At 38.4% G+C, this 14,632-nt stretch overlaps 1 protein-coding gene across 10 annotated transcripts in view; it reads left to right on the plus strand.

Moving 5' to 3' along the window:
- MYO5A (myosin VA) overlaps positions 1–14,632 on the plus strand; it is a 212,025-nt gene that overhangs the window by 86,092 nt on the left and 111,301 nt on the right. For all 10 annotated transcript variants that reach the window (XR_014059930.1, XR_014059931.1, XM_081511474.1 and 7 more), the window contains 2 exons: positions 6,119–6,275; positions 12,414–12,557. Coding sequence is in view for 8 of the 10 variants with exons in the window: in XM_081511474.1 (XP_081367600.1) it covers positions 6,119–6,275; positions 12,414–12,557 (301 nt within the window). In the remaining 2 variants the exon portion in view is untranslated. The remainder of the gene's footprint in view (positions 1–6,118; positions 6,276–12,413; positions 12,558–14,632) is intronic.

Below are 14,632 nucleotides of genomic sequence, written 5' to 3' on the forward strand. Positions count from 1 at the left end.
GAAATGGCAACACACTCCAGTATTCTTGCCTGGGAAATTCCATGGACAGAGGAGCCTGGAGGGCTACAGTCCATAAGGTCACAAAAGAGCTGGACATGACTTGACGCCTTACACAATAACAACATACTGATGAAACAGGGAAGTCAAATTGACATGAGAAGAACTGACACTCATATGACAGACTTCTCAGCAGGAATTGGATGTATCTCTAAGGAACACTTGTTTTCATTTCCTGAGTAATCTTTCTGCCTTTGTAGCCCAGCTTTCATCAGTGCACCAGCACAGTCTTGTAGCAAATATTTACACTTAAAAACTAATAGTACGTATTATCTTATTTACTTATTATCTAGTAAGTTTTAGAGTTTAAATCCTTTCTTCTTGAGATTAATCAAAAGCAGAAATCTTAGAGAAACAGAGCAGAGCCTATCTTAATGCTTGGCAATGATAAAACTGTAGAAAAACCTTGCACCTTCTAACAAGAGAAATAGAGACTGGAGTCTCAACTAAAAGCCATATCACAGTAAATACATAACTTTGGAAGAAAGCATTTTATTACACTAGCTTAATATTTTTCTTTTTTATTATCAAGGGATTGAATAAGGGAGAAGCAATTGGATTGAGTGCCTGTAAAAAAAAAATAAATCTCTAGATTTTGTTTCATGAGAATATGTTCACTTATAAGCTAAAAATTAGACCTAGGTGCTTGTATACTTAACCAAGGTACATGGCAACACCTGAGAGTCAATATTGAGGTGAGTGGCTATAGTAAATTGTATTCTGTGTGAGTCAGGCTGGCATTATTTAGTTTCCTCATTAATGACTTGGATGTGAATGGAAGATATGCTCATTAAGTTTGCAGAGAACAAGATAATGATCTTGGAAATATGAATAGTATTCAGCATGAGCACAATAAACTAGAGAGATTATGTTTTTAAACAGTAAAGTTCAGAAGGAAAATGTGTAAAATAATACACCTGATACAAAATGAAATCTTGATAAATATAATCTAAGGAAAGTCTGGACAGACCAAACAGATATAGATCGAAGGAAAATAGACTAAAGTATAACATCTCTCTCTTTCATCAACCTAGAGTGGATATTCTATCCTTGAATAGTTTAGTTCCTGGGGTTTCAGGTGCTTCTCCATAGTTTAATTCTATCGCCTTTCCCCATACAACCTAGTTTCTTGTTATTGTATGTGAGTCAATTCAGGCATCACCTTCTCTAGAAAGCATTTCCTGGCATCTCCTCCACATATCTCCCTCTCCTTCTCCATGCTTTCATAAGATCCTGAGTAGACCTCTTTTCTTGTAATTGTTGCTGTCGTTGTTTAGTCGCTAAGTCATGTCTGACCCTTTGCGACCCCATGGATGTGTAACCCGCCAGACTCCTCTGTCCATTGGATTTCCCAGGCAAGAATACTGGCATGGGCTGCCATTTCCTTCTCCAGGAGATCTTCCCAATCCAGGGATCTAAATTGCATCTCCTGCACTAGCAGTCAGATTCTTTACCACTGAGCCACCAGCTCCACTGTATTTTGACTGTACTTTTCAGTCTGTCTCAATAGGCCATGACCCTAGAGTCTTTTATTTTCATAAAGTGTTTAGTATATTGTGACTACTCATTTCATTGTTGAATGAATGAACGAAGCAATATTTTTAGGTGGTAGCTTTTGATTCACATTATAGCCTCTGGAAGTACCATTGACTAAACAGATCACAAGAGTTCACTTCTACTTCAGGGCACCTAGTACCCAGGCCATTTAGGATCATTGCAGAGACACTTGAGAGGACTGGCTAAGCCAGAAATCATAAATCTCAGTTCCTGCAGCCTTAGGATGCTCCAGACTGATTTGTCCTTGGTGAAGAATGGTAAATCTGTATTCCTTAATTTGGTTTTATCAGGTCCTTGAAATGATATCTACATCCCAGCAGTAAATGAAGGGTCTTATAAGGACAAGAGCACCTTAAGGATCAGCTAATCAAAATGTGGAAGAACAATAAATTATTATTTACATATTTGCACGCTTTCACTTTCAACATTCTAAAACTTAGAGCTCAAATAAGTAGAGTAGGACAGACTCTGATATTCACCTTAAAACCATAAAATTTTTTATCCTTTATGTTTTTGGCTGTTTTCTCCCTATCTCTATTATACTTTTCCTATTTTCCCTTTTTCATGTCTTTATTATGTATTACTCTTGTTCCTTTTTATGTCTCTAGTTGTCTTTCTTACTTGTACCTGTCTCTGCTTGTGTCTCTTTTTGACATTTCATCCTGTGGCCACATATAGCTGAACAACATTTTAAAGATGACTGTACTTATTTTATACACATTTCTATTTCTTATTCTTCATTTAAAAGCAGGTAGAAAGAGCTTACATTTTTTTCTTTTTGTAGCCCTGTACTGATTTTGACCATCTCAGATTCAAGGGTCCTACAGAGAAGAAATGTTTGGCCATGTCAAATATAGCCCTTTAAGACCATCTGAGCATCTGTAGGCCTGTCCTATTCCAATTATACTTGGTCCCAAGAGTTTACCTGGCTTAGAGTACAGACTGTGACATATCCAACATCTGAAAAATCAACTCTGGAGTTAAACTTTTAGTTTGTAGTATTAATAGTTTAAAATTGAGAAGGACTTTGGGTGCTATTTAATCATTAAAATGAGGGAAACTGTGACCCAGAGAGGGCATGCAGTTGCTCAAAGTCATGAAATTGGTAAATGACAGGTCAAAGATCAGAGCCTGATTCAGAGAAATTTCTGTAATGGAAGAGTGGTGCTTATTTATAACTGGAGTGCTCTACTAGGCTTGGGGAAGAAGGGAAGCCTCTGCCCAGGAGCAGGGGAATGTAATAAATAATAGAGTCCCTTAGAAACTGCTGGTTATGTGGATCCAGGATCCTAAATCTCCTGGAAAAGAAAATGTATCTGGTGTGTGCTTGATATCACTGTGTGTATGTGGGTATTTGTACAAATCTGTGTGATCCATCTGAACAATCCTCAACCTTATCTCCTTTCAGAGTTCTCTTTTCCCCCCATGGTATAGGAAAGGGCTACAACATAATGAAGTTTAAATTTTTTGATATAGCATTTTATCACACATATGTGCATGCTCAGTCACTCAGTCATGTCTGACTCTTTGCAACCCCATGAACTGTAGCCCACCAGGCTCCTTTGTCCATGGGATTTTCCAGGCAAGAATACTGTAGTGGGGGTGCCATTTCTTTCTCCAGGGATCTTCCCGACTCAAGGATCAAACCTGCATCTCATTCATTGGCAGGTGGACTCTTTACCACTGAGCCCCCTGGGAAGCCCCAACTTTTTATCATAAAGACTTGAAATAATATTTGAAAGGCAGTACAGTTTAGGATAACAGTTCCCACTAATATTTCCTTTTCATCAGACTAGTGGAAGCCTCTTCACCTTGTTTATTGTCAGAAGACATGCTGGGAGAATTTTGTCAAGGTAGCTGTCACACAGGGGATAGTGACAGAACTGATCATGCAGGAATTAAGAAGAGATCATTTTTCTAATTATATTATAGAAGGGAATCCAAAAACTGCTGATACTGTCCTTTGATTAATGTATCTGAGAACATTCAGTTCAGTTCAGTTCAGTTGCTCAGTCGTGTCCGACTCTTTGCAACTCCATGAACCGCAGCACGCCAGGCCTCCCTGTCCATCACCAACTCCCAGAGTTTACCCAAACTCATGTCCATTGAGTCGGTGATGCCATCCAACCATCTCATCCTCTGTCGTCCCCTTCTCCTCCTGCCCCCAATCCTTCCCAGCATTAGGGTCTTTTCCAGTGAGTCAACTCTTTGCATGAGGTGGCCAAAGTATTGAAGTTTCAGCTTCAACATCAGTCCTTCCAATGAACAGTCAGGACTGATCTCCTTTAGGATGGGCTGGTTGGATCTCCTTGCAGTCCAAGGGACTCTCAAGAGTCTTCTCTAACACCACAGTTCACAAGCATCAATTCTTCAGTGCTCAGCTTTCTTTATAATCCAACTCTCACATCCATACAAAATGTTCTAAATGACCGAAAAAGAGAAAGGTGGTATTGGTCCTATGAGAACTGGTTAAGAGTGATTTATCTTGAAATCATTTGTACAGAGGCAGTGAGAGTATCTGATTGAGTCTAGAAATTCCAATAAAAAGGAATGAATGAAATTCAAATAAAAATGTGAGGTTCAAGGATTTTTTTTAGAAATGAGAATTACATGGAAGCTTTTACTGTAAGTATTAAATATTCCTTAGTATGTCACCTAGGTCCTAACTTTCCCCATAGTATGGGAGTCTAAGTGTCAGAACAGGCTGTTTACCAGCCCTGGTAGTGTGATATGAATTACTTAATCAGGCCTGATTTGGATATTCCCATTGCGTTTTTCAAATTTTATAAAATAATATGGTGACTCCCATTTCTCAAGAAAAAACAGCCTTTATCATAGAAAAATCTTTGTACTTTGGAAACTTATTGTGAATACTTTTGATACTACCACTTTGGTGTCTCTTAAACCCACCTGCCTGTCTCAGTCAAGACCACCACAATCTTTGTTCAGACTTTCATACCTTTTCATCTGGACCCCCTGCCACTCATATCCATATTGCTGCCAGAGTGATTTTACTAATTGGATTGTTTATTTTCTGTTTAAAACCCTGAAGTAGCACTCTGTGACCTTTAGGTAAACTTCAAATTCCTTAACATCTCATGAAAGATCTTTGTGATCCACTTCTCATTAACATCTGTGGCCTTATCTGTCATTACTTCATGTTCTAGCCAAATTGAATTATCTAATGTTTCCTAACTTCTCTTGCATCTGAGCCTTCACTTATGTTATCTCCTTTCCCTGAAATGTTTCTTTCCTAACTTCTTCCCTTGCTTTCTCTTACTCATCTTTCTAGACTTTGCTAAGGGATCATCTCTAGGGAGCCTTCCTTAACCACCTCTTCTTCTCAATACCTCATTACATTTATTATAGTCTTTAATTATTAGTTTGTCTTTCCTCTCAGACCATCAACCACTGGAGGATACAGATCATAGCTTTTTAAACTTGTATCCCTTGTATCTAGCACCTTGTTTGGTGCGTAGTAGGTGTTTGCTAAATGCTTGTTGGATAAGTAAATCTCTTTTAAAAGACGAAAGGGTCATCTTCTGTAGTGAAATATTTTCCTAATCTTGTGGCATATAGGATAGTTCCACTAAAAACCCCTGAAGTCATCTTGTCTCTCTGTAAATTAAGGGCACAATGGATACCACATTTATGAACTTGTTCAGTTAATTTGATGGATCGCAGCTGATTGCTGGTTTCATCTCAGAAAGTTTTAGTTTCCTGCTTCTGTCCCAGTCAAAGTCATAGCCAAGGCAGATTTATTCCTAGACTCACTTTCACTTACTTATAATCAATGCACATTTACTAAGCATTTGCGACGTGTAGACTCTGGACTAGGTGCTGGGTATTAACAATATGGTGACATAGGTCCTTATCCTCGAAGAAATGTTAGTCTTATGAGCAAGTTCATCACCTAGAGGTTTGAGTCACCGTATGAGTGAATTGAAGATGTATGTAATAGCAGATATTCTTTGAGTTCTAACATATTTGAATGAATCAGCCAACAAATGAACTGTTTCTTCTCTGGTAATGAGGGTACTTTAATAAGAACTGGAATTTTTGAGAGATACTACTTTATGGACTGTTAGCTAGTAGACAATTTGTTATTTTAATTAAGTAGTATTTTCTTCTAAATTCACTTGCTGTAACTCCTGTCTCTTCTGAAGGTGGTTGACAACAGTGTTGTAATATACAAAAATAATTTTCTTTATTAATAAAGTAATATATTTGAGATATGTACACACAAAAAATTCAGAAACTGTTACAGATTCATTCTTAGATGCAATACTCTGAAATTTAATATCTTCTCCTCCTTCTCTATTCATTGTTACTTGGTAAGTAGTTATTTTTATTAGGAAATGTCATTCTTGGGTTCCTTCTCACAGTTTTGCATGTATGAACCAGCAAGAACTCACCTTGGCTCACTGATGAGAACACAGAGAAAATGATCTTAATCACATTTAGAAGTGGGCAGTAATGTCAGTTACTCTTCTTTGTTTTACAGAGATGAACGAAATCAGTCCATCATTGTAAGTGGAGAGTCTGGGGCAGGAAAAACAGTCTCAGCTAAGTATGCCATGAGATACTTTGCAACAGTCAGTGGTTCTGCCAGTGAAGCCAATGTTGAGGAAAAGGTGTTGGCTTCCAACCCCATCATGGAGGTAAGACAGCAGCAGCCACAGCCTTCTTACTGAATCCTCTCCGTAAGAACCACACTGAAAAATTTGATTGAAACTTCACATGTCAGAAAGTTTGGGACCTCCCAACAACTAAGAGTAGGAGAATACTGTTCCAGATATTAGTAAGAGATCTAGGAAAAGTACAAGTTCAGTCAAGTAGACATTTTAAGTAAAGTCCAGCAATAAAGGATTCCACTGTATTCCATAAACCTGTGGTTTTAACCTGCCACTCCATCGTTGCCTCCAAGTAGCAATGACACTTCTTTTCCTCAAGTCTCTTTTCCCCAATTAATGGACTTGTATCTATTGCTGCTTGTACTGGAAGTATGAGCTACTCCTTTCCCCCCAATCCTGAGCTTATTTAAGCTCCTTCTAAAACGTAGGATTCACTATGCTCAAGCATGAATGAGTTTTATTCTTCCTTTTACCCACATTTCGTTTTCTGTATGTAGTGTAACCTGTTTAGCTGTAAGTTTTTATATTTTTCCAGGTAGACCTATAAACTTAAATCATGATCTTGGAAACATTTTTCTGCATGTTTCTGTCAGTTTTAGGTTAGAAAAAGAAATTTACTAATATAAATTCATGAAAAAAGGAAGATCTGTGAAAAGATGTCCTCTTTTTCCCCTTTTGTTAATTTAACTTTTTGAAAATTTTTTTATAATGTTGTGTTGGTTTCTGCCATTCAGCAAGACAAATCAGCCATAATTATATATACATCCTTTCCCTCCCTAGCCTCCCTCCCCTCCCCCCATCCCATCCCTCCAGGTCATCACAGAGCCCCAGACTGGGTTTCCTGTGCTACATGCAACTTCTCACCAGCTATCCATCTTACACCTGATAGTGTATATATGTTGGTGCTACGTTCTCCATTTGCTCCACTCTCTCTCTCCCCCAAGACTACTCTCTAATGGAGTCTATCTGTATCTCCATTCCTTCCTGCAAATAAGTTCATCAATACCATTTTTTTCAGATTCCCTATATATGTGTTAATATATTTGTTTTTCTCTTTCTGATTTACTTCACTCTGTATAACAGGCTCTAGGTTCATCCAGCTCACTAGAACTGACTCAAACTCATTGAAAAGATATCCTTTCAAAAGTAGACTATATATACAAAGTAGACATGCTCAGACCAAAGAAAACAGACCTTTTCATGTGAAAATTTGAGTATTTTAGGATTTGTTACTGGAGGATTATTTGTGTATTGATATGATTTTAGGAAAGTTACATTAAGTGGAGAAAATAAGTCTCAGTAAATGGAGAGAAATGACTTTGGACATGCAGAAACAACCTTTTTTTTTTTTAACTAATAATCCTAGTCAGCATTCTTTATTCCTGTTTCTTTCCCTTTGTCAAGTCTTATTTGTCACCCAAACACAGATGGCGTTTAGAACTGGCCTGGTGCACCAGTGATACAAGTGGTTTTTGCACTAATCAGTCCAGAGGTAATTGTGCCTTGTGTGCAGTGAGTGCTGTGTGTGACACTTTAGAATAGTATGCTGTGACCCCTTGCCCACAGGGCTACTTTCTACAGCAGCAGGACTTCTGTTCTTGGGATTGAGAAAATAAGAGATGCTGGGGAGGTTAAGAGCCTCCTGGGCTGGGGGAACTATGGAAAGAGAACTAGAAATGTTTTCTGAAATAGCATGGACAAGAGAAAACAAATGCTTACGTTAAAAGAAAGCAGTAAAGATCTTAAGAAAATATTAAAATTTTGAAAGAATTTAAACTATATAGATATAATGGTGGATCCTACTCATGTTACTATTGTGATAATACAGTCTGTATAGCCCATTTCTTGTTTTGGTTTAGATAACAGCAGGAATTTACTTTCTGCCATTCTTTTTACTGTTTTTGATCATAACAACAAATTCTTGGTGTTGAACAGTAGTTTAGTCCATTCTTAGTCCCTAACGTTAGAAGATACCAACGTCCTGATTATGATGGCATTAGGAAACCCCATCTCTTCTAGATTCAGACCATATAATAACATACAAGTCTGGAATGAAGCTTCTGGAATATGTCAAGTTGAATGAAATATTTTATGACCTTGCTATATTCTAAAAAATAACTACATTTTTTCCTACAACACAGATTTGTGTTATGTAGGAGTGATATTAAAAATTTGAAATGGCTATAGATATCACTTTTTAAATACAGTTATAAGGAATTTACCTTGTTTGCTGGGAAGAACAAAAAAAGATAAAGACAGCAGTTATACATTTTACAAAATTAATTTATTAAAAAAATTTTTAATGACAGCAGTTATGCTTAGCTGCTTCATTCTATAATATTGTTTAGTTTCTCTGCAGGAATTTGGATTAATAAAATTTGTTAAAGAGATAACTACTTTTCAACAGCTACAAATAAGGGCATCCCAATTTGAAAGGTTAAAATGGAATATAGGGCTGAAAAATAGTGACAAAGGGTTTACAGTTACAGGAAGAAAACATAGGTAAAATATTGAATATGTGGCCTAGAAAATTTGTAGCTTTTAAACCTGCCTCAGGATTATGTCTCTATATCAGAGCCCTTTACTGTGATGTCAAGAAAGGCATGTCTATGTCTCCAGTGATTACAGTCAACCCACACCTTGAACATTGTATCCCAGTGACTTATGGGATTTGCACATTATCCTTTGGAAAGCCAGCAGCTCCTCATCCTCAGCATAGACTCCTTTTGCAAAATACAAATGATGAACAGAGAAATAAATGATTCTTTTTTGCTCAATTTTATGACATTTGCTTTTTTGCCCTCCTTATTTCCTAGAAATTTTTATCCTAAGATAGGGACCAGGAAAGTGATGGGGGCACACTGGGTCTTAATGGTTCTTTTTCCTCTTTAATAAATTGTAGTTGAAGATTTTCATCTCCATTTAGTAAAGAAGAATAATAATGCACTCAACATGTCACTGAAATCAGTAGTTAAATCAAGACCACAAAATTTCTTTCCTTTAACAATTTCTTGCTGATTGAAATGAAAATAGCATTAAGGAGGCTGTTATAAATACAGTACTTATAAGACTGAGGAAACACTTAGGGGGAAAGGACAAAAGGCACTATTTATATATAGAACCTTGTTTCCATATCGGGTTAAAGGCTTAGAATCATATAGTTTTATTTTTAAAAGGGATGCTACTGCTCATCTGTTCTAGAAGCTGAAGCTGAACAGTTCTGTGAAGACCTGCAAGACCTTCTAGAACTAACACCCCAAAAAAGATGTCCTTCTCATCATAGGGGACTGGAATGGAAAAGTAGGAAGTCAAGAGAGTACTCTGTTACCTGTACTCCAGTTACCTGGAGTAACAGGCAAGTTTGGCCTTGGAGTACAAAATGAAGCAGGGCAAAGGCTAACAGAGTTTTGCCAAGAGAATGCACTGGTCTTAGCAAACACCCACTTCCAACAACACAAGAGATGAGTCTACCCATAGACATCACCAGATGTTCAATATCGAAATCAGACTGATTATATTCTATGCAGCTGAAGATGCAGAAGCTCTATACAGCCAGCAAAAACAAGATCTGGAGCTGACTGTGGCTCAGGTCATGAACTCCTTATTGCCAAATTCAGACTTAAATTGAAGAAAGTAGGGAAAACCACTAGGCCATTCAGGTATGACCTAAATCAAATCCCTTATGGTTATACAATGGAAGTGAGGTATAGATTCTAGGGATTAGATCTGATAGACAGAGTACCTAAAGAACTATGGATGGAGGTTCACAACAATGTACAGAAGGTGGTGATCAAAAACATCTCCAAGAAAAAGAAATACAAAAAGGCAAAATGGTTGTCTGAGGAGGCCTTACAAATAGCTGAGAAAAGAGAAGCGAAAGGCAAAGGAACTCCTTGGGCTTTGAAATCACTGCAGATGGTGTCTGCAGCCATGAAATTAAAAGACACTTGCTCCTTGGAAGAAAAGCTATGACAAACCTAGACGGCATATTAAAAAGCAGAGATGTTACTTTGCTGACAAAGGTCTGTATAGTCAAAGCTGTGGTTTTTTCCAGTAGCCATGTAGAGATGTGAGAGTTGGACCATAAAGAAGGCTGAGCTTCGAAGAATTGATGATTTTGAACTACGATGTTGGAGAAGACTCTTGAGAGTCCCTTGGACTGCAAGGAGATCAAACCAGTCAATCCTAAGGGAAATCATTCCTGAATATTCATTAGAAGGACTGATGCTGAAGCTGAATATCCAGTACTTTGGCCATCTGATGTGAAGAGCTGTCTCATTAGAAGAGACCCTGATGCCGGGGAAAGATTGAAGGCAGGAGCAGAAGGGGATGACAGAGGACAAGATGGTTGGATGGCATCACCGACTCAATGGGCATGAGTTTGAGCAGGCTCCGGGGGATGGTGAAGGGCAGGGAAGCCTTCTGTGTTGCAATCCATGGGGTCGCAAAGAGTCTTACACAACTGAGCCACTGAACAACTACTGCTCATCTATTCTAGTCAGTTAACACATGAGGACACTAATGCTCTTCAGAGGATTAAATGATGCAAGTTGGTGGTAGGGCCTGCTGTGATACCCAAGTCTTCAGACTTATATTTCATTTACTCTTTCTACCATTCTTTGCTATATGTTCATATACGTTATACTCAAAGACAAAAGGATCTGTTTCAACCCTGGCCAACTTACTGCTTCTTCTCACAGAGTATAGTGATTTTGGCAGGTCCACTCCACAATCTGAGGCAATCCAGGGGAGCTGACATGTGGAGGTTGGGATAGGAGTTGGGAGGGAGGAGAAGCTGTAGACCACCCTCTCCCAGCTTGCGTAGTTGCTGGGGAAGGTGCTGAGGACAGTGCCCTGGAAGCACTCAATGACTCTCACTGCTCTGCCACTGCCACCACATGTAACCTCATCTGCTCTTTGACAAAGTGTGTTGTGTTGAAAGAAAACTTTGAATTGATCCATTAGTTACATTTTCTAAACAAAATAAAAAAATAGGAATATATGGAGACTTTTTGTTGTGTTTTTTGTAGTGTCAAGCTTTGCTGGAAAAGTAGTTTCCAGCCATTCTTTCCATCTTTAATGTTAATCTTAAATTTAGCAATGTTCTCATTGTCAGAACAGAATAGGATAATACATGTCATATTTCAGAGACTAAACATGTTTTCTTTCATTGATCAGAGACTCTAATGTGTTAATTTTTGTGGCTGTGCTACTACTGTTTTCATCATTTGTGTTTGTATTGCCTTTTTTTTTTTCTTCTTATATTCCTTTCTTAATGCTGCGGAGCATTCTCATATCTTTCTGCTGCGGTTTCAGTGTACTAAGCCTAGTAGTCACAGGCTTTGCATAGGGAAAGATATTAATTATATGAAATTATTTAATTAAGCATTTAATATATGCACTGTGTGAGCCCTTGCTTTTCTAACTGCAGCATGCTTTTTGCTTTGCCTTGAAGGTAAAAATTATAGAAGCATGTCACCTAAATCAGAAGGCAGTGCATATGCCATTTAGGTGTTTAAGATTATATTAAAAATTTAGCAGAAAGTTACATTCTCTACATTCTGTAGCAGATTCTTGCAAGTTAGATACCACTGTCAAATTCAAAGCCAAGTTTTACTGTCTCTGGTTTCTGAAAATTGCTTTGAATTGAAGGCGTAATTACTAGCACTCCACTAATAAGCAATCCAGCTGAAACAAAGAGACCCTGAACACCAAGGCAATATTTCCAGGAAAATATTGTCTTAGCCAGCTTATTTACATAAAACAGACTACATTTCAAGAAATCAAAAACCTAGTTATTTAACCAGGATGGATTGTGCCTAGGCAGCCCCTGGTCCCATCCGTTCTTTTCCTTTGCTGACATGAATGAGTGTGTTCCTTGCCTTCTTCCATGGTGAAGACTTCCCAACTGCTGGCCTCCTATCTGCTGTTTCTGAAAATCACTTGTGTGAAAATAACAAGGCTGATATTGACTATTAGTATATACCTGAGTGGTTGTGCAGTGACAAAGCATGCAGTTTGCAGGGGCAAAATTGGTTCTGTTTTTAAAAGAATCACTTTTAAAGGGTTGTATTCAGCTCTGTTCTGTCTCTCCCTGAACAAATCTGTTCATGTCAGGGCATGAATTGCACTTCTAAAGCCGTATTTCTTTCCCTTGTTTTTCAGTCAATTGGAAATGCTAAAACAACCAGGAATGATAATAGTAGCCGTTTTGGGAAATACATTGAGATTGGTTTTGATAAAAGATATCGAATCATTGGTGCCAATATGAGAACTTACCTTTTAGAGAAATCCAGAGTGGTGTTCCAGGTAAGCTGGGCCAGTATACGTACAGATTGCTGTATCATTCCAGAGCTCACTTTATTCCCAGATTCTCTTGAGCATGTTATGTCAGTATTACTACAAAGTACACCTGGACTGAAACATGTGAAACAATGCCTGTCAGAGAATACCCCTTAGGCTAACAGTCTTGGGACTGGACAGTGATTTAGGCTTAATGGTTTTGACTGTTTCCTCCAGACGCTTGTAGGAAAAGATTAGTTAAGAAGAGGTACTATTAGTTTAGTCTTGTCTGTCACATTTCCCAGTTGATAGGGAAGATATAGGTCTATGCTTCAATGAGTTATAGTTTGAACTCAGTTCAAAAAAAAATGTTCCTGAGCTTTTTCCTTCCTTTTTTTCTTTCAGAATATGGTATTGTTTAGATAGAATGTTGGGAGTTAAAAGATCCTCATAACTCAGTCGTGAACCACTGTCAGAGAACACACTCAAGTCTATGTATTGGTGTAAGACTTTCATTCACACATATGCTCCTAGTCCTTTTGAAGGGGAGAGTAGGGGTGGCTTCCACGATCTCAGTTCTCCAACCTGGGATTGAACCCAGGCCTTGGCAGTGAAAATCTGGAATCCTCCACACCCCCAGGGAACTCCTGCTCTTACTTCTTTTTTATTTGTAAATGGGAAATACTATACATTACAACACTGGCAGACATGCCTTTATGTGTTTATGCTCAGGGAATGTGGACTTACCATTGGAAAACTCCTAGTATAGGACTCCTGGTGACCCACTGCAAACTGTGAGATGAGGTTCCTCTAGTCTCTTCACTGGATGCCTGCCTCATGGAGATTCCAATAGCTCTGGCACTGCCTTGTAGCTGAGTCTATAGTTTCCATTGCACAAATCTATTTAGGCTTAGAACGTGTCTAGGAAAAACATACTGAAAGTCATGAGTTTGGGCAGCCTAGAACTATTCAGGCTTTGAGTTTAGAGATGTGCCTGATTTGTGGCTATTTGTGGCTAAATATAATACCTGATTTGTATAGTAAAGCAATAGTCACCCTCCTCCATTGTTATAATATCTAGATACATGCAGAACAGTGTTATTGTGCACATGTGTATGCTCGACTAGGTTAAAAAAATATTTAGTAGCCAGAAGAAACAATGGGGGAAATATATGATCTAAGAGAAGACTGAGTCTAAATAGTACAGATTTGATTGATAGGTAGACGATGAAAGGGAAAATTGATATGGTGAACAAAGGCTAGTAGTGGGGCCTAACCCTTCTTGTCTAGAAACTGTAAAGCAATTCTAGCTGTTCCCCAACCCTCAAGGCTATATAATATTGAGGATGTTTGGTTGTATCAAAGTGAGTCAGACGGAGAGTACATATTTGCTATTCCTTCATGTACAAAGATGATCAAAGCATTTCTGTAGATTCTCCAGCTTTTCTAGTTGTCTGTGTACTGAACCCCCTAAAATATTGCCTGAAAAGTGAAAAGTGAAAGTGGCTCAGTAGTGTCCAGAATACTGGAATGGTAGCCTTTCCCATATCCAGGGGATCTTCCCAACCCAGGGATCGAACCCAGGTCTCCCACATTGCGGGCAGATTCTTTATCAGCTGAGCCACAAGGGAAGCCCAAGAATATTGGAGTGGGTAGCCTATCCCTTTTCCAGTGGATCTTCCTGACCCAGGAATTGAAACGGGGTCTCTTGCATTGCAGATGGATTCTTAACCAACTGAGCTATGAGGAAAGCCCTCATATTGCCTATTTGTGCTTATAGTCATTGGTATATTGTTTTTTTGTTTAGGTCTTCTGTCCATGTAATAAGTTTTCTTTATCAGACACCAGTCCCCATTATGCATGAAACCTGACCTTGGCCTTACTTGTGCTATCCTTCTGTCAACTGAGTTCAGCTGGTAAAGAATCTGCCTGCAGTGCTGGAGACCTGGGTTCAACCCCTGGGTTGGGAAGATCCCTTGGAGAAGAGAAAGGCTACCCACTCCAGTATGCTGGCCTGGAGAATTCAATGGATTGTATAATCTATGGGTTCACAAAGAGCGGACACAACTGAGTAACTTTTACTTTCACTTTCTGTCAACTGA

This window comes from Giraffa tippelskirchi, chromosome 7, assembly GCF_054371585.1.
Source record: "Giraffa tippelskirchi isolate mGirTip1 chromosome 7, T2T-mGirTip1v1.2.pri, whole genome shotgun sequence".
Lineage (NCBI taxonomy): Eukaryota > Metazoa > Chordata > Mammalia > Artiodactyla > Giraffidae > Giraffa > Giraffa tippelskirchi.